Source organism: Neomonachus schauinslandi, chromosome 8, assembly GCF_002201575.2.
Source record: "Neomonachus schauinslandi chromosome 8, ASM220157v2, whole genome shotgun sequence".
Lineage (NCBI taxonomy): Eukaryota > Metazoa > Chordata > Mammalia > Carnivora > Phocidae > Neomonachus > Neomonachus schauinslandi.
Genome location: NC_058410.1, coordinates 78,230,547 through 78,250,947, shown reverse-complemented (window position 1 = coordinate 78,250,947; position 20,401 = coordinate 78,230,547). Strand labels below are relative to the sequence as shown.

Sequence of the window (20,401 nt, the reverse complement as noted above, 5' to 3'; positions counted from 1 at the left end):
ACAAAAGACCAGGTTCGAATCCTGGTTTTTCTCATTCCTGAAGGCATATATATCCAAGTCCCTATATCTTAGCCTAGAAAGGAGCTCTAATATTAACTATGCCACCTCCTTTCTCCGGTTCACGCAAGGCTAAAATGTGGTCACGCTGGGTAAAGAGCTTTCATATGGTGAAGTCCTCAATGAATGGGAAAGTATTTTAGTAAAATGTGATTCAGTGTACTTTGAAAGTGAGAGATTTTCTTTTCTTTTTTTAAATTTTATTTGAAGAGAGTGAGAGAGAGAGAGAGCACACGAACACAAGCAGGGGAGTGGGAGAGGGAGAAGCAGGCTTCCCGCTGAGCAGGGAGCCCGATGTGGGGCTCAATCCCAGGACCCTGGGATCATGACCTGAGCCGAAGGTAGACGCTTAACGACTGAGCCACCCAGGCACCCCAAAAGTGACAGATTTTCAAGGATCAGCCCTAGTTTATGGTTTTTCATCAGCTCTGGTTTAACAGAACTCTGTTCTGTTTATAAAGACCTTTTAAAAAGTAGTGTTTTATTAAGTTTATTATATGGCGATCATTGCTGAGCACTTCTGGCATCGAGTGTTTCAGATGTAATTCTTCCACGCTAGCACTCATAGATGGTTTTATTAAAAATAACAACATTTTTAAAGGCCCAGTAATTAAGAAATCATCCTGTTTGACTTACTAGAGATACCATTATGGCACAAACTGTAACTATTCTTCACGTCTTCAGCAACAACAAAATGAAACACTGCCCAAGTTTAGTAAAGACACTACTAAGAGGCAGGTATTTTGCAGGCAAGAAAACCTTTTATTTTAAACCACAAATAGTCAGCAGGTGGCCACAACTATCCATGTTTCATTAAAATCACATAAAACCTAGGTACAAAAGCACCACTGATTATTGCTCTAGAAAAACTGCGTGAAAAATTTAAATACACACAGTAAAAACACCACAGTATGCACAGGACTTGATTTTTAAAGCAAGCGCATGGAATGCTGAATCAATCTTACACACAGCTTCCAATATCAAACTGGTATTTATTTCACTTGAGGATGATGGAAATTTCCAAAAAGCACGACTATGAGAAGATAAAATGTCCATCCTTATATATTTTTGTATGCAACTAGTAGAATCCTAAAAAATTAGCATTTACAAAATACTCGGTAAAAATAGCTTTTAAAAGTTGCCCCGAGATGTACATAAAATCAACCCCAATTTTTCACGACAATTCATTCTCCCTTGTTATCTACAGATTCAGTTTTCTGTGCCTGTGAAAAAGAAAGGGGAAAAAAAGAGAGACAGTTACTATTAAACGTACTAGAAGCCAAAGAAAAGTCTCCCCAGCCAACACACACGCTTTGAACATCTGTTTTTTAGCAGCTCTATTGCAAAACCTAATTCGACTCTGGGTGTAAAACAGACAAGGCAGGAATACAGTACGCAAACACTTTGCTGCATTGATTGCTCTCTGCTTTTCAAACGGCCACAGAAGCTTTACCTGCAAGCTCCCACTGTTCATGATAAAAAAACACCACACTACTACTATCTGCTTCTAGCCACTGCAAACATGCAGAATTTTCTACTGTACCCTTAACTCTCACTGTTTCAATCTGCCCCTTTACTGACAGTGTGCTGGGTGGGGTACCTCTGGAGGTTGAGACATTAACAGTTGAGCGAGAGATGTGGATCTGCAATAACATTATGGGCAATAAAAAGAGACATTATGAACGTGCTATCACCGGCTGAAGCATTGAGCAATTTCTTTTAAGGCATTGAGTCAGTCAGTGGGAGGTATTCATGGAAAGTACCTCTTCAGCTTTAGTTTCACCATTTTCAGATGGTGCAGTACCTTCCTTTCCAGCTTCTTGCTTTTCCTCCTTCTTCCCTTTAGCACCTTTGTTAATCTTTGTTCCCGGTTCTTTCTAACAGAGGGTCAGAGCACAGGGAAACAAAGCATGTTAGACAGGGTGTGAGGTCAGTGAAAATCCGTCAGCCTCGTCCAAACACAAGGCGGAGTGCAACCATGGCTGACACGGTGGCTTTCAGGTGGGGAAGGAGAAGCCAAGTCTGCAAGGCTTCAAGTGAGTTACATTGAGGCTCTATGAGAATGTTAACGGGCTGCTTAGACGGTCCACTGACTTCCTCTTCTGAGGAAAAGATGATGATTCTCCTCATGCATTTGTTCAGTGGGCCTCCTCACTCGCTACAGACAAGTGGTTCTGCCGCCGAGAGCAGTGGGGAACTGAAGGATGAGGCAGAAGCCAGGGAAGAAGCCAGCAAGAGAAACACCTCACGTGGGGACATGGGGCTCGAGGGACGAGAAGGCTGAGAAAATGCTTGAAAATGAAGCCCCACGTGAAGAAAAGTTCCTGAATTTAATACAAGCCACAGAAGTGAGTTCTGCTTCAGAATCATCTACTCATGCCACAAATACACGTAGTTTCTTTTTTTTTTTTAAAGATTTTATTTATTTATTTGACAGAGAGAGCGACAGAGAGAGTGTGAACACAAGCAGGGGGAGTGGGAGAGGGAGAAGCAGGCTGCCCGCCCAGCAGGGAGCCCGACGCTGCGGGGCTCGATCCCAAGACCCCGGGCTCATGACCTGAGCCGAAGGCAGACGCTTAACCGACTGAGCCACCCAGGAACCCCCCAAATAACATGTAGTTTCAAAAAATTCACAACAATGCTCTGAAGGGCAGAGCACAGAAAAGCTATTTGGGATAAGTTTCTTAATAATTCTGTGCTTTTCTCCTCATTAGCAAACCCGGGTGTGTGTACCTACCTCAGTAGGACTGATGTGACGGCTTCATAAGAAAAGCAATTAGAACAGGGTCTAGCATAGTAGGAGAGCCACGAAGTGTTTGCTGATGTTGATTATTTGCTAGTATTAATTATTGTATGATGAGTCATCAGCCCAGCCTAAGACCAGTTACAGGAAGTCTGGCCCCCTCCCCCACCCCCTAGAGCTGCGGGCCACTTTGTGGCCAGGGCCCAGCCTCACGCTTTCCAAGCCGCCATGTGAATAGCATGTGGCTACCAAACCCCTCTTGGACATGAGGCTTCTCGGAGCAACATGCTCTGACTACCTTTGCCTTTACTGACCGAATGAGAAACACATTCCTGGTAAAGCATAAAACTGTGCTTTATGCCTTTTGAGAAAGAATGTTAACAATGGTGATACTTTCCTAATCATACGTTTAGCCTGAATCAGTAAATGTGATCTTTCCCTGGATGATTTTTAGATATGGAATTATAATTTATTCATTGTTTTAAAAAAGGCCAACATGGGGGAGGGACCACCTCTTACCTTAGCAGATGTTTTCCTTGGTTTAGGTTCAGGTTTGGGTGGAGCAGGTTTCTGCAAAGATAAATTAAATTATACAAATACTGAAAAAGACAACCCTGAGGACCAAAAGGCACACAGCAAGACTGCAAAAGACAACAGTCCATTTTGACTCCGATTCTGTTCATTTAAAAATATTTCGTTCTATTTTCAGCATCAGGTAACAGCATAAAGATCTGTGCATTTCATAACTATTTTCATCCTGGGTTCTCAAGTGAACAGCAGGTGAGATTTAAAAGCCGACTCATTATTCCCCAGTCCAGAGTAGCTCTCCAGGAACAGGTTTAAGCTTCCATCTCTGATGTCTCTGTACTTCCTTTGATCACAGCACAGCAGTAAGAGGAATGACTCAGGCCCTCAGCCAAATGACTCAATGAATTCGGTCACACTAGCCTTCCCAACAGTCTAGAAATCACAGCACAATCGCAGGCAAAGCCCATCCGGTAATGAAGACTGCTGCCTGTGAAGTATTTCAAAATCATTTCCACATCCTTCCACCTCTGATGTTGATTTCAAGTTCTGTAGCCAAGCTTCTTCTACTTTCATCCTCTCCAATGCCAGCTCAAGGTGAGAGAAGAATCTCTCACCCACCCAGACACTGGGCTCACTTGCTCCTAGAGCTCTTTATTAAGAACACAATTATAATAATAAAATGTCCACTGTTAGCTTCCAAAGTTTAAGATTTTTCTTAAACTTAGCCAAAGAGTCCACAAAGTGACTATTTTCCTCTTGATTCATGTGGTTCTCTTCCCCATTGCCCTGAGCAGTGCCTATCCTGTGGCCAAGGTCCCCTCCATATGGGGCTTCAGCCCTCTCCTGCTTACCAGGGCTCCTAGACCAGGGTGCACGTGGGGACACTGGGGAAGATAACGGGTTTAAGCCTCTGGTTTTCTATAGCTATTTTAGGGCAAATATTTCTCTCATCAAGCTAGAAAAAAATAAGTGTACTTCTCTCGGAGCACTAGGGAGAATGGCTTTTAAGCAGAAACCACCACCCAAGGTCTTCCCCTCTGGAGAAAAATTCCTCCGCAATGCCTCTAGGTGGTTCAGGTTCATATTGAATCTGGCCCTGTTCATCAAGGGCATAAAGGGAAATCGTAGACAGTGCAATTCCAGAAGACTGGCTGTTAGACATGACTTTTCAAATACAAAAAGAAAACGGCCTGAGAAATAAGGGGTGTTTTTATTAATCTTACCACCCTAAATCTGTAGTCTATTCCCCAAATACAGCAGCTTGCAGAGCTCCTACATTTTCAGGACTTAAAAAATTGTGTTGTATCAGGCTTTGATATATTGTATTAACATATATTTGTTTTCACAGTTTACAGCAAATAATTTTCTTTTATATTTTCTGTAAGAGATTCAGCATTCAAGCGTGTTGATGGGACAAGAAAGGATGAGGTTCTGCAGTCTGTAGTCCCACTGGCCACTGAGGAGGCTCTGTGTCAGCAGATGATCTTGGTGGAAGGTGCTCAGGCAATGATCTCGGTGGAAGGTGCTTCTACTGCTGGTTCACGGTGCTCAGGAAAAGCTTGGTTTTAAATTTTGGTTTTTATTTGATTTAGGAGGTCTACTCCCTTAATGGGCTAGAGATCCACGGACTATAGGGGCTTGTAGTATAATCTATAGTTAAGCCTAACAAAAGTTAAAATGTAACTACTGAACCCTGGTGAAAGTTAATATTGGACAGAGCACACCATCTTGAGGGGGCTGCAGAAGAATCCAGTTTAACTGTGTACACACACACCTCCCGGCTCTTAATCTTTCGGGCGACTCTAATATCGCTTCCTTAGGTTGGGACTCACGTGAAGCACTGCCTTACCCAACCCAAACTCGGCTACACCTCTGAACTTGTCAGTGCCCTAATTAAACATTTCTGCATTTATTCCCTGCTCTGTGCCAGGCACAGGTGTTGGCCGAGGATGGAAGCCATGCTTCCCTGAAGGCCAAAGGAGCGAGCAGCTCCTGGCGGCCAAGAAGCCAACGCCTTTCTCCCTACATCTCAGTGCGCAGCCTGGGGGGCAGCTATTTTAACCAAATTCCTCCACCAGTGAGCGGAGTGAGGACTGGTACACCGGCAGGACAGCAAGGAGGAGCATGAGAGCCACCAAGGAGCACAGCACGGTGAGAAGGGCTGGAACCCATTCATGGCCAAGGCTTGGTCACACCTAATGATCTTAACCCTTGTCTATTCCCCAGGCCTCACCCACAGTGGGAAACTCTTGAGTGGCAAAGTGGAATCATTACTTTTTCAAAGATTCTCTGGTTCTGAAATGAGGCTACAGCACATGGATTCTGATAGCTTTCAGCACATTCTGATGGAAGCATGAGCCGCGGAGACTCCGAATTCTTGTCCACCTTAGCACATCATGTGGAATCAGGAGGTAGGACTTGGCTTAATGTGCTTCTTTTGTTGCAGAGATCTAGGAATGTCCAACTACTTCCCGGGCTTTATACTCTTGGTAATGGGGGTGGCTGTGTGACTTTTCAATGACCTATCTGCTCAAGTAAATTGCTTGGCAACACTGGTCACGTTTGCTAGAAATTCTGACCCAGGTAATTTCCAAAAAGGAAATAAAAAAACTCAAGGGAAATAATACCTTAATCTTCCTTCTGCTGCTTCGTCCTGAACAGAGGGAACATGGACTCATAAGAACTAACAACAAGGGGGTTCTAAAGTACTCACCGCGGACAATCTGGCAGACCGTCTAGTGGGCTACAAAGGAAATGAAAAAAATATGTATTCGTATTATACCAAACCAAGTTGGTTTTTAAAAATTCATTCCTGATATCTGACTTTGTTGAAAGAGTATTATGGTATGGCTCCCATTACCCTCTCCAAGTGGGCACTTCAAGTGCCCTGGGTACCACAATACTCAAGAGGAAGTTTTCTAAAGACATGTAGACACACTATTCAAAGAAACGGCCCCTCCTAACTAAGGGTGTTGTGGGCAAGAAAAAGAAAGGAAGATTAATTTAGGTTCTGACCCATAATCTCCTTTTGTGATAAAATGAACAACAGGAGCATTGAGGAGCTATTTAAGAACTTAGTTCCAGTCTGACTCTTGTTCCTTACAAACAGAACTAAAACTTAACACATTAATACAAAAAAAGACGTATATAATTGTGTAGAAACAAAAGTAGGAGTTCCCTGACTTGTTACTATGCTAGAAAGGAGAATGATGATAAATCTTAGGCAGTTAACAAGAAAGACTTCCTTTTACCTGTAACAGGTATTTATATTTATTTATCTGCTAAATGCATACGTTTAATTAAAGATTTAAACAGAGTAAAAAGCCCACTAATCTTTTTTTGATAAAGATTTTTAAAAATTTATTCATTTGAGAGAGAGAGAATGAGCGAGAGCACGAGCATCGGGGGAGGGTCAGGGGGAAAAGGAGAAGCAGACTCCTGGGTGAGCAGACGTGGGGCTCCATCCCAGGACCCTGAGATCATGACCTGAGCCGAAGGCAGATGCTTAACTGACTAAGCCACCCGGGGGCCCCCAAAATTCACTCATCTTTTAGTTTGGACGTTTAGAAAATTTAGAAAAACTGGATTGAGATCGGTATTTTTCAGGAAATCTTTTCAAGGACAGCACAAATTAAGCAAATGAGACTGCAAAGAAAATTTAAAATAGCCAAACTGTTGTAGGCATTTCAGAAAGAAGCACACAGAACTGATACTCTACTTACCATCAGCAAAAGATGGCTCCCCAAGGGATTTCACATTCTGAAAGTACAACTGCCTTTCTTTAAAAGTGTTCCAGAAATAAATACTCCATACTTTTTGTCTGTTGTACTCACTGCTCTGTCTCTGGCAGAACACAGTGTATGTTCCACCTAACACATAGTCGATTCTCAAAAGGATGTGCTGAAAAAATGAACTCGATCTTTTGCCTAATCCTTGCTGCCTTATGCAGACTTTGCCTCATTACGATAGCTTAAATGTTTCAAATAATTGTTTTAAGGGGGTCAGCAAAAATGGTCAGTAGGAACCCATGCCACAACTGCAAGGAATTATGGAATTCTTTTTTTTTTTTTTTTAAAGATTTTATTTATTTATTTTAGAGAGAGAGAATGAGAGAGAGCACATGAGAGGGGGGAGGGTCAGAGGGAGAAGCAGACTCCCTGCCGAGCAGGGAGCCCGATGCGGGGCTCGATCCCAGGACCCTGGGATCATGACCTGAGCTGAAGGCAGTCGCTTAACCAACTGAGCCACCCAGGTGCCCCGGAATTATGGAATTCTTGAAGCCGTGCTTAGGTCAGTGCAGGTCAGCTGGTCAGGCCAAACTGGAAGAAATATTTCTTGCCATCTTCACATCTAAGAACTTTCTTCCTGAAAATAGCCGGAGGAAGCTGAATTCATCTTCCTTTCAACTACAGAAGGAAACGAAGGGCCAGAGCCTCCATGAATAATTTTAACCCTGGGGTCTCAGGGAAAAAAGCAGAGCTGGACTTCAGGCCAGCTAACAGAATATGCAGAGACTGGAGACGGGGCCGGTGAAGTGGTAGCCGTGATATATTCACTGCACAGGGTAAGAGGATGTACAGCTCGACGCTTAGTATGGGAGGAGTGCCTGTATCAGATGCTCCATAGGAAATACCATGGTGTCTGCTAGGATTATCACGGATGCATTCATGACAATGCACCCATGAGTCACAGGGAACCAGAACCCAAATCCTGTGATGCCTTTCTCAGGATGGTGAACTGCAATGAACTGGGTATCACCAAAAAAAGACAACATTAGCAACTGAATCAGCCAGCAAGTAACTTGTGCTTCTTCAGAATGCTCTCGGAGCATCCACTAATTACCAAACAGAGCTCAGCTTTGATGCTTCTGTATGGCCTCAAGAACTACCCCACCCTCTCCTAGGTGAAGCCCCACTGGTAGAAGAGTGCTCAGAAAGAGACACTCTGAGAGAAAAAATGGCCACCTCTATGCTCAAGACGGGTGAACGGACCTTATCTGAATCCCTCTCCAGCTGGTGTCTACGTATGTACGGCATCGGCCTTACCTCACTGGTCACCTCATCTGTCTCCTGTCTGTACCCCTACTGCACAAGACCCTCTTGTCTGGCAGTTCCGTAGCTCCAGTGCCCAGCGGGGGCCCTCACTAAATGCTGAGGTGAGCAGAATGCATATGCACCAGAAATGTGTAGTAGTGGGAACTGGAGGGGAGCCGTGCGGAGGCCACTGCTCAGCTACCGTCCAGGATGGGATCTGAAAAGACGCCAAATACGCTACTACTTAAACTGCCTTCCTATCCACCAAGTAGTGGTCGTGAGTAAAATCTCATAGAAGCGAGGCCAAATCATGTGAAAAATTTCCCAACTCTGGTGCTGCAGTTCCTCTGCTCTCCATGTGAACCCTTGAGCATACCGAAGAGGCAGACGTCAGAGATCGCTTTGGGATTTCCAGAGATACTCCAACCCCAAGCAAGCACTATTCTGCTGGGCCCAAAAGCCGTTCTGATCCAGAGGACTCCCTACGTTTTTTTAATTCAGGCCCAGTACAAGAGTTTCAAAATAACAAGCCTAGGAAATTAATGCAAAAACAAGGTCTGCCTCTCCAGGCTGTTGAAACCAACCGTCTCGAAAAAGCACATCTTTTACTGTAAAATCATTTCATGACTTTCTGTCTAAAATTTACTGGCTCTTCTTTCTATGCTATTTAAAAAGGACTTTTCTTAAATTTCCCTTTCCAGTGACCATAAGAGATTTTCTTTTTCACTGCAAACAGTGGAGGCTGAGACAGACCTTGCACTTACAGGCAGCAGCTCATGCATGCAAGTTTGTTCACCTTCCTGGAAGCTTCCATCAGCTTGCACAGCCTTAAAATCTATAAATGACCAGGCTGTATTTATTGGCTATAACGTGGACAAGACTGCCAGTTTTTTCTCCTTAAAGCAGTAGCATTTTAAGTATTCATTTGAGACTCGGACCGTTGGGCAGGACCACTATGAAAAAAAAAAAGTAAGAATTTCTCTCAATTTGTTGACTGACTCCTTGTGAGAAGTGGCCAAAAGAGTGGTTCTCAGAGGAGGAAAGAAGACTTTCAGAATGACACGTCACCAAGAATTACAGAGACAAGATATGGGAGGGTTTGTCACTGTGGTGTATAGGGGCTGGGCACAATGAAATTCTTTAATAAGCATTTGAGTAACTGATCACTCCCTGGGTTGGAGCAAATTCTGGTGAAAGCTACTCTGAAAGACACAGAGTCTTTTACTTTAGCATCCTGGTTGCAAAAGAACGTGGAAGTCTAAGTTCACTACAACTAAATTCACTGGGATAGCTGGATTCAAGTAGAATCACTGGACTTTGCTGAATACTGCTTGAAACATATGGGCCATTCCAATGGGATTTGGAAGTATGTTTATTTTTATAAGATTTCTTAATGCTCCTAAGCCTGACCGTGTACAGATCTTCCTCAACTTCCAATGGAGTTACATCCTCATAAACCCATCGTAAGTTGAGAATGCATTTAATACACTCAACCTACCAAACATCATAGCTTAGCCTAGCCTCTCTTAAACGTGCCCAGAACATGTATATTAGCCTACAGTTGGGCAACGTTATCTTACACAAAGCCTGTTTTATAATAAAGTGTTGAATACCCCACGTAATTTATTGAGTACTATCCAGAAAGTGAAAAACAGAACGGTTGTCTAGGTACAGAAGGGTTGTACACGGATGGGTTGTCGACCCTTGTAATCGTAGGGCTGCCTGGGAGCTGCGGCTCATGGCCACCTCCCGGCATCACAGGCGAGCGTCACACCACATAAAGATAGCCTGGGAAAAGAGCAAAACCGAAAGCATGGTTTCTACTGAATGAGCATTGCTTTCTCACCACAGTAAAGCCAAAAAATTGTAAGTCAGACCATCACAAGTCAGGGACCATGTGTACTCAAAGGCAAAGCCAGAAGTCAAGCTGCTCTTAATTTCCAAAGACGAATGAGGAGCCAAATAGAAATTACCTTTTTGGAAAACTGGGAAGTGGGGAAAGATGGATAGCAGAGCCTTGGCTGGGGAATGGAGAGGACAGAAAAATGGCACTGGATAACCAGATTTATGATTACCACAAAAGTGGCATGAGGACATAGGATTTTGAATCAGGAGACTCAAATATTTTCCTGGTTTTGCAATACACAAGTTGTGACATCTGTGGAAAATAATGTATTTCTCTCAGGACCTTGTTTCCTCTAGTAAAAAGCTGGAAATAATAATGTCTGCCTGTTATCAAACATAGCATTTCCCTGATATTCATTATTCCCTTTCCTGGCTTTATTTTTCTTCATAGCAAATATCCAGTGATTTTATTTTACTCCCTTTCTCTTTCCACTAAAATGGAAGCTCCATGAAGGAAGAGATTTTGGCTTCTTTTGTTCACTGTGGAATCTGCAGAGCCTAGAACAGTGCTTGGCACATTACAGGTGCACAGTACATTTCTGTTGAGGAATGAATGTACTCTACCCTCATTTCAGGGTTATTGTAACGATCAGATAAAATAGTGAACGTGAAAGGGCTTTGTAAACTGCCAAGTGTGATGCTTTTAACATATTTTTGTGGTCGCTTATTGTCCAAAAACTATACTCTGTACCATGCCCTTGAAATATCATGGCAGTGGAAGAGGATTTTCAAAAGAGGATCCCTCTTTGTAACTGATACCTATTCCCCATAGTCAAGCCTGTGCATATTCAATGACATAACTAGAAAATTCAGTCAATTCAGTGGGGGGAAAAAAATCAATCAATATACTGTCTGACAGTTCTTACCCTAACCCACCAGCTGACTGACTGACCTTTTCACTTTTCAAACAATTGTGTTGATGTCCTGAAGACAAATCATGAGTTTTAATCTGGTCTTGGCTTAAATGACATGGTAAGAGTTTTTTCTAGGAACAATTTTTGTTAGCAATAATATATATAATAACATAAATTGTTAAAAATAATATAAAATATATAAATAACACAAATAATTAAAATTGTGAGGCTAAAATAATACGTATAAGACAGCTGGATAAGCAAGAATCTCTTACATGTATTCTAACCAGCTTGACTGCTCTGTGTAGAAGGATTGGAAAGACTGTTTATACTATTCAAGATCTATTGTGTGTAATGGTTTCTAGGTTTTCTGACTGACAGATCAATTTAAATAGCAGTTCCTAAGGAAAAATCCAAATGCGGTTTGTGTCCAAATCTAAAAATTACATTAAGATTTGTTACACTTAGCCAACTGTCCTACAAATTACATTTTGCCATTTTCAGGAAAATCCATGCATTTGTCATTTTTTGGTTGATTCTAGTGTTTGTTTAGTAACTTGACATGGGACCACAAACTTCACCTCCCACTGAATGCTGGAAATGATGGTGGGGCCTTGGTTACAGGCAGTTTTGTTTGTTTTGCTTTTAAATTAATTTAGTTATAGATTCTGTTAAAGATTTTCCATTTGGCAGAACAAATTCCCTTGTACAAATTTTGTGGAGGGGTTCTGCTATCATGACAAACTCCTCTGAATTATTAAACCACAGTATGAATCACCCAAAGAATCTATAACCAGATACTGTTTCTGACTTTCACATGACCCTTTTAGTTTATAAGCTCAAGGGTAAGAGCTGCAGTTTTTTTACACACTGTGAAGCTCTGTGCAAAAGTGAATGGCTGTCATCAGAGTTAGCATCTAATCTGCTACTTTTTCATCCATCTCCTTTTAGAAGTTCATATTACCACGGTGGGTAAATGCAACCATCTCTCTCCATTTCTTAGCTTTTTGGAGGTTTCTGTACTTTATTTATTTATTTTTGAGTCCATTTTTTTTTATTAATATATAATGTATTATTTGTTTCAGGGGTACAGGTCTGTGATTCATCATTCTTATACAATTCACAGCGCTCACCTTAGCACATACCCTTTAATACACAGTTTCTTTGAATTGTTACCTAATTAACTATCCTAAGCCCTAAGAATTTTACTGATTAAAAAAAAACTTTAATATTTTGACATTTTGTGTGTCTTTTCACAGTTTTTTACTTTAGAGATGACTCCTTTTAGGCAAATATTCAGCATTAAAAAAAGGAATTTATAATTCACTCATCGGAGCGGAGAATTTATTAAATCAACAGTCTTTCAATTCCTTGCTGTGAAAGGCAGACTTTGTTCTCCTTGATGAATTTACCTATTATCTTGCTCTTTGCCCAGAAGGAATTCTCAGTATCCACTTTACGAGATAGTAAGACCGACAGGTAGAAACATAAACAACATAGTAAGTGGAAAATGCTGCACCACTGTACCCAACTGAAATTTACCTAGGCCAAGAGACACTCCACAGTGACACTTTTATCTCTGGTTTATGTAGTCTCAACAACCTTATTCAGAATTGCATTCACTCAGATGTAGACAATCCTAGCAATATTTAACAATTTCAGTTAAAATAATTAAATACAGGATGTCAAAGATACACTTACCTCCTGTTTAGTTACTTTGGATCCATCCTTGCCCTCTGTATTCTCCGGAGACTAGAAAGAAAATATTTCAGTGAATTGTATTTAAAAGGGAAAGCACACATTTGAGGCAGATTTGAAAAAAAATAGCTATTTCAATTCACAGGACCACATAAGTCAACAGATATTTTGTGGAGAAAAAGTTAAGTTTGTAAGAGGATACATTTCACACACATGCACACGCGCGCACACACACACACACAGCATTTATCTGCACAACTGCTCTAGTCTTAAAACAGGAGTGGTGCAAGAGCTGATATGAACCCCTGTTTTTAATGTGCACTCACCCTACATCATTTTCATTGATTTTTGATGATTCCACCATGAGTTAAAGAACAGAGACTCAGTGGCCAGAGGCAGCGGTGCCAGGAACCACCACACGTTCCAGGAACTTTGTTTCTCTAAGATGAGGGCAGGATGCTAAGAAAGCTCAGCCTGAGCACAAAAGTGTATTTTTGTCCCATACTCGCCTCGCTTTGATTTCTAGCCCGCTTCTTGATATGACTTGACAAATGTGTCATGGGTTATTATTCTTTCATTATCAACTCCAGCATCTCTACCGAACTCCTAGCCTTGGCCGGACAGCCCAACGCCAGGCCACCCCAGCTGATTTGTTTCCTGATTTTGACCCACCCCCTGGGGCAGCACCTGTCACCCTGGTGACAGCTCAAATCTGACTCCTTTATGTAAGTACAACAGTGCATACAACTGAGGGAAAAATATCCTTAGATGTAGGTGACACACTGCAGATCCCAATATATTTTTACTGGCTAAAGGCAGTAAATAAGATGAAAATGATTAAGCTAATTAGAAAATTAAACTATTTCACATATTTTAAAACCATATAAATGTGGAAGGTGATTACCCAATCTCTATGACAGGTGGGCAGAAGATATGAATAGAGTTTCTGAGAGAAAAAATACAAATAGCAAACTGACATTTGGCATACTGCTTGGCTTGAGCAAAATGAAACGGCTATGTGATAATGCCTCATCTGATAAAGTGAGGAAAAAATTTTAAAGATAATAAAACCCACTGTTTGGTGGGCCTCATGACGCTGTAAATTAATATGATATTTTCAAAGAACAAACTGCCAATCTGAGAAAGAAACACAGGACTAATCATATAATGATCCAGTAATTCCAGTTTTGGAACCAGGACTCAAAGACAGACTGTAAAAATACCGTTTTAGTTGTACTGTTTTTAATAAGGAGTAACTGGAAACCACTCACATGATTAGTAAATAATAGAGAAATATTTAAGTAAACTATGTAATTATTAATGCAAGGGGATTAAAAATAGTTAGGCTGTGTGAATACATAGAAAGTCCACATAAGATAATGCTAAGTTAAAAAAAACAGGTTATAAAACAACATGTAAAACAGAGATCAGAAGTAGATAAAGTCTTTTAGAAACTCAAAAGCTTTTCTTCAAGGCAGATGACCTAGTAAACCTTCAGTTCTCCCTGAGGCTGTCCACAGCCTCTCTCTCCACAGTCTGTCAGTTCACCTCTCTCCAGAACCTCGCATGTGCATGGAGTTCTTTTCTTTTCTTCTTTCCCTCCCTTCCTTCCTCCCTTCCTCCCTCCCACCCTTCCTTCCTGATTTATTTATTTGAGAGAGAGAGAGCGCGCGCACGCACCCGCACAAGCGAGGGGAGGAGCAGAGGGAGATGGAGACAAGCAGACAAGCAGGGAGCTGGAGGCAGGACTCGATCTCACGACCCAAAGATCATGACCTGAGCCAAAACCAAGAGTCAGACACTTAACCAACTGAGCTGCCCAGGCGCTTCTCATGGAGTTCTTGTTTACCAAATGCACCAACCATTTTCCCCTCTTCCCTGATACCTTCTCTATCATGAAGGGAAACAGAGCTTCTCTTTTCTGTTCCCCACTCTCTTGCACAGGAATTTCTAATTCACAGATCTTGCTGTACCAGCCGGGCAAGTTGGAGAGAGCAAAACCTTACAAAGTGTGAGCATATGAAGACAGTCCATGTATGGACCATTTGACTTTGCTCAATTCTTTGCTACAAACTCGACCCTCTGGCCACAAATGAGATCCTCTGTCAAGAAGTGCTGGGCTCTCGGGGGCGCGTGGGTGGCTCAGTCGTAAAGCTTCTGCCTTCAGCTCAGGTCATGATCTCCAGGTCCTGAGATCGAGCCCCGCATCAGGCTCCCTGCTTAGCGGGGAGTCTGCTTCTCGCTCTCCCTCTGCCTCTCCCCACTGCTCCTACTCTCTCTGTCTCTGTATCTCTCTGTCTCAAATGAATCAATAAAAAAAAAAATTCTTTAAAAAAAAAAAAAAGAAGTGCTGGGCTCTCATTCACACCTGTTAGGCCAGTTGGTACCCCAGTTCAGTCTGGGGTATCCTCCACCTGTAACTGGTAGGCATTTAAAGAAGTAGCACACAGTTATTCTGATGTTAACTGACATTAAAAAAGTTAAAAATGGATGTTAATGACATAATTTCCAATATTCTTCTATGCAGTGCATTATTGACAGCAATATGATTGGGGGATCACTTTCTAAACACTGACCTAAGTCAAATGCAAATAACTGGGAAAAAAAAAAAAAGAAACCTGGAAAGATGCCACACACACAAAAAACAGGTATAACTGAAAATGTTAATGGCTTCAGATGAATGAATGTAAGAGTGGAAATGTGAAGAGTTACAACTCAAGGCAAAGCTGGTTTCTCTGGCAATCTCTCCATAAGGGCTTTCTATTAACAAGCACATAACAAATTTAGAAACAAGCCAAATGATCTTTACCCTGGGATCAGTGTGGTACTGTAGCATGAATGCAGGTCAGGACAAGGGCTTGAATGCTGGCTCTCTACCTAGAGTCTCTTCATCCGTGAATGACAGATGATAATGACATTGAACTCCCAAGCATCATGCTTAAGACCAAGTGAGATGTTAGAGCATTTCATAGACAGTGAATTGTTATACAGATGTTATGCAACGAAATATGTATCTTAATGAGTCTTTAAATTATCAAATGTCAAATTATATTTAACAGAACCTTAAAGGTGAACACATCCAGATTCCCTGTAACCTTGTCATCGGTTTTTGAACAGGGTAACATAGAGTAATTTCAGAAGGACTTACCATTTCAGACTGTCTTATCACACACCCTGTCCACCTTTAACACTTAGCCATGAGGCTGGGGACAGGAAGGAGGGTATGGTATGAAGGGATTGAAACAGAAGCCCAAAGTTTTTGTCCCAAGAGATTGTGAGGAATAAAGACAAAGGGGGAAATGGGGATTGGGGGTGTACACTGATGATCTCAGACGTCCTTCAACCTTCTAGCGGGCTGATGGGAAGGATGAGGTCAGTGTGAGGAATTCCAAGGCAGAAGGGTTCTCGTCTCACTTCCCAGGACAGAGCAGGCTTGTGCTAATCCAGTTTGAATCCAGAATGGTCAAGAGGGTAGAGAACCATAGTCAAACAAAAAGGTCTCATTCACATATGTGAGGCTACTTCAGTACCTGAATGGCAAGGGTAGCGAATTGAGAGCCAGGAGGGGGGTGGCAGACAAACATGGTGGCCAGATGGAAGGCACAGCAGGGATTCTAGAAGTTTGGAGTACCACTGAGAGCTGATCTGAGGGCAAGTCAGCAGGAAGGTGGAACACTGAACACCTGGTGACCAGATGGGGACAGAGAATCGGCCAAGAAGGCATGAACTTTGGCAAAAATCAACAGGTAGTTGAACTTGTTTGAATTACAGATTCTGAAAATAAAAGTAGGCTCATTGAAATAAAAAGGAAAAAACCCTCAAAACATAAGCTCTAGACCAGGGACAGAAGGAATAATAAACTATCATAGACTGCTGAGTAATTAGCTCAGAGTGCAACAAAGAGCAATAAAGTAATGAACACTATGCAAGAGAGGTTAGCAGACACGGTTAATTGAGAAGCTCCACATATACCTATTAGACAATTCAGAAGCCAGGAACAGAGGTACTAGTAGCAAGGCAAAGATATGGTGGCTGAGAATTTTCCCAAATTGAAGTCATGAGTCTCCAGATTGAAAGCTTATGCCAAGGAACAAACTGGAAGCAAAACAAATAAATACAATGAAACATGAAGTAGTAAAACTATAGTAAAGTGAGAAAAATCTTAGAAATTATCAGTTAAAAGATGGATTATCTACAAAGAATTACTTCTCACCAGCAACTACAAATGTAAGAAATATGGAGTAATGTTCAAGTAGTTGATGGTAACTATCAACCTAGAACCTTATACCCAGCTATCATTTAAGAATGAAGGAAAAATAAAGATATCTCAGAATACAGATACTTAAGACAGTTAACCATCAATAGAACCTTCCTTTCAATGAGGACCTGTTACTAATGGATCAAATTTAGCAATTATAAAAATGAATTCAGATGGAAGCAAAGTATATATGAATTAAGTATGAAATACTGGTAAATCTAATTAACTATTACTTGTAGATAATACCTATTTTTTGTGTGTTTAAAAAAGCTTCAATAGAAATCCTAGACCAGTGCTGTCCTATAGAAATATAACATGTAATTCCAGATTTTCTAATAGCCACATTAAAAAAGTATGAAGAAACAGATGAAATTAATTTTAATATTTAACTGAATCTATCTAAAATTGTATCATTTCAATGTGTTACCAATTTACAAATTATTGAGGTATTTTACAAAGCTTTCTGATACTAAATCTTCAAAATGCAGCATGTACTTTACACTTAACATAAGCACATCTCCACTCAAATGCTAGGTTTTCACCGGAGTACCTGATCCATATTTAGAGTTCATAAAGTTTATAGTAGTTTCACATATCCAGGTTGTTCCAAACGTATTTAAATTTTTTCAATAATTTAATCTAATACAAGTTTTTGAATTTAAATTGATCAAAATTGAAATTTAAAAAATTCAGCTCATTTTTTTTTAAAGAGTGCTTAACTGCCTCATGTAGCTAATGGCTACCATACTGAACAGCATAGTTCTAGACCATAATAACCACAAAAAATGAGAGCAGAATGAATAGATGAGAAGTTAAAGCATGCTAGAGTCCTGGTTTTGTTCTGAGGATGATACAGACACAGAATCATTTTAGACTTTGTTAAAATAAAATTTAAAGGGGCGCCTGAGTGGCTCAGTCGTTAAGCATCTGCCTTCGGCTCAGGTCATGATCTCAGGGTCCTGGGATCGAGCCCCGCATCGGGCTCCCTGCTCCACGGGAAGCCTGCTTCTCCCCTTCCTACTCCCCCTGCTTGTGTTCCCTCTTTCACTGTGTCTCTCTCTGTCAAATAAATAAATAAAATCTTTAAAAAAAATAAATAAAATAAAATTTAAAGATAGCCCTTAAAATTTTTAACGTAAGGAACAGAATCTATAAACTTCCAAATCAGGAGGAGTGGAATAAAGCACATTTTAACAAAAAATTGAGGAAAGAAAAGGACAAATAATAAATAAAAACCATAAAATAAGTCCTTAGAAAAAGTCCAAATACATTAGTAATCACAATATACCTAAACAAATTATACTCATCCATTTTAATGTCAAGTGACAGAAGGAGAAAAACAGAATAATATATGTATATGATTCCACTTTTACAAATTTTAAAACATGCACAAATCAATATTAAGGATTTATATATGACACACATATCATAAAAGTATAAAATCATGGACTGGAAGGATACACAACAAATTCATGATAATGGTTACCTCTAGGGAGGCTGATAAGGGATGGGAACCAAGGGGATGTTTCTAAGGAAACTTCAACTTTATCTGTAACATTTTATTTTATTTAAAAAATATCTGAAGCAAAATGATAACATTAAAATTTGTGAAATTTGAGAGGTGGGTAAATGAATATGTTATATTATTTTCTGGATTTTTCTGTATTTAAATTTTTTCCAAATAAAAATATTAGCAATGTTGAGGAAAAAAAAGACTAGAAGCAAACTTGTTCCATTAAGTCTAGTTTAACTGTGCCCTAACACAAATTCATGACTAGGTTTATCCACAGCATTTTCTGCACTTCTTAAGTGACTTATAAATCTGGTTTATATACTGCCTCTTTCTTTTCTGTTCAAGACATATTCATAATTGCTTCAACTGGGTTCATAGGAAGGCACTGGAGTGGGCAAGATGGTTAAGCCAAGAGCAAGACCCCATGAATGTGAACACTCCTTGGGCTAGTGTAGGAGGAGAGCTGACAGGGGAAGGCTGGATTCCTTCAGCAGCTGACCAACTGTACCATCCCCATTCTTTCCCTACACAGACATGCCTGAGCCCTGCATATGAGGATGCAAAAATGTACTAAGGGGACACAACCATTCTCCTGAAGACTAAACAAACCACCAGTCCTTATCAGGAAACCAAGAAAAGAAACTTGGAATTTTTATTCCACAGATGATCCATAAGGAATCAACAGGAAAAACTGCCTGATTGTCTTCCAGTAAAGAGCAGTTACCACCAGATAGAGGGGCACCAGGGTAGTGGTGGTGTTACACCAGATTTTCTCCCTCCAAACTCAGGAAGATATCAGAGAGGATGGGAAAGTCCTTATATCCTTCAAGAGTTGCTTGGGAACAATTCAAAGGGCATGAGCCTGTGGATTATCAGTGCAGAGAAAGACACTGACCGTGTGGTCGACAGCTGGGACATGTAAGGCTAGTACCTGGCTTGCGCCATCGTTCTAAGCCACACAAGACAAGAAAGGGGAAGGCTCAGGATTTTTGCAACAAGTGCAGGGCCTTATATTAAAGATCCAAAAATTCTTTATTGGTAAGTGTCAGCCCTTAGCGATTTTCTTCTAAGATTTTAAGTGACATGGGATATTGCTTTGTAAGTTAAGTGAATTACTTGAGAGCCTAGAGTATGTATGAAATTCAAGTAACCATTTTCCAGCAGCCATAGAACAAATCCAGTCTCAACTCCTGGGTTGTCCATGCTAATGTGGGAAAGCTGGGAGCAGATATAACAATGCACATAAACCAATAATTACTTCTTTTAACCTGGGGAATGCATTACTTTGAGGTGATTCTTCTCTAACTTGCTCGCCAATATTTTTTAAGCCTCTTCATTATTATTTAAAATTTCTTTAAAAATTAAATTACATTTTCTGTTACAAACCCAAGGCTGGAGAAAAGAAGCAGTCTAAGAGTGAGCTGGCTAGCAGAGGAAATATCCAAATAACCCACCCAGAGAAATGTGCATATAACGAACTCTGCTGCTCTTCTGCTAAAATGAATATATAACTCAACTATTTGATTAACAGTGTTAATTTCCCCCCCCAAATGGGGGCACTGCCCATGAAATTCTTTTTTTTTTAAGATTTTATTTATTTATTTGACAGAGAGAAACACAGCGAGAGAGGGAACACAAGCAGTGGGAGTGGGAGAGGGAGAAGCAGGCTTCCCTCGGAGCAGGGAGCCCGATGCGGGGCTCGATCCAGGACCCTGGGATCATGACCTGAGCTGAAGGCAGACACTTAACGACTGAGCCACCCAGGCACCCCTACCCATAAAATTCTTGAGGTTTTCTAAATAACAGGTAGTT

General features: G+C 40.9%; 1 protein-coding gene across 5 annotated transcripts in view; it reads right to left on the bottom strand.

Moving 5' to 3' along the window:
* Positions 1-798: 798 nt before the first annotated feature.
* Positions 799-20,401, bottom strand: part of HMGN3 (high mobility group nucleosomal binding domain 3) — a 31,357-nt gene continuing 11,754 nt past the window's right edge. Inside the window, exons 2-6 of one of the 5 annotated variants that reach the window (XM_021693274.1) lie at positions 12,822-12,872; positions 6,042-6,071; positions 3,320-3,370; positions 1,862-1,934; positions 799-1,280 (exon numbers count right to left, since the gene is read on the bottom strand). In XM_021693274.1, coding sequence (XP_021548949.1) covers positions 1,267-1,280; positions 1,862-1,934; positions 3,320-3,370; positions 6,042-6,071; positions 12,822-12,872 — 219 coding nt within the window. In that variant the 3' untranslated portion in view covers positions 799-1,266. Of the gene's footprint in view, positions 1,935-3,319; positions 3,371-6,041; positions 6,072-12,821; positions 12,873-20,401 lie in introns of all 5 variants that reach the window. The other 4 variants (XM_021693273.2, XM_021693271.2, XM_044917366.1 and 1 more) reach the window with 4 other exon arrangements.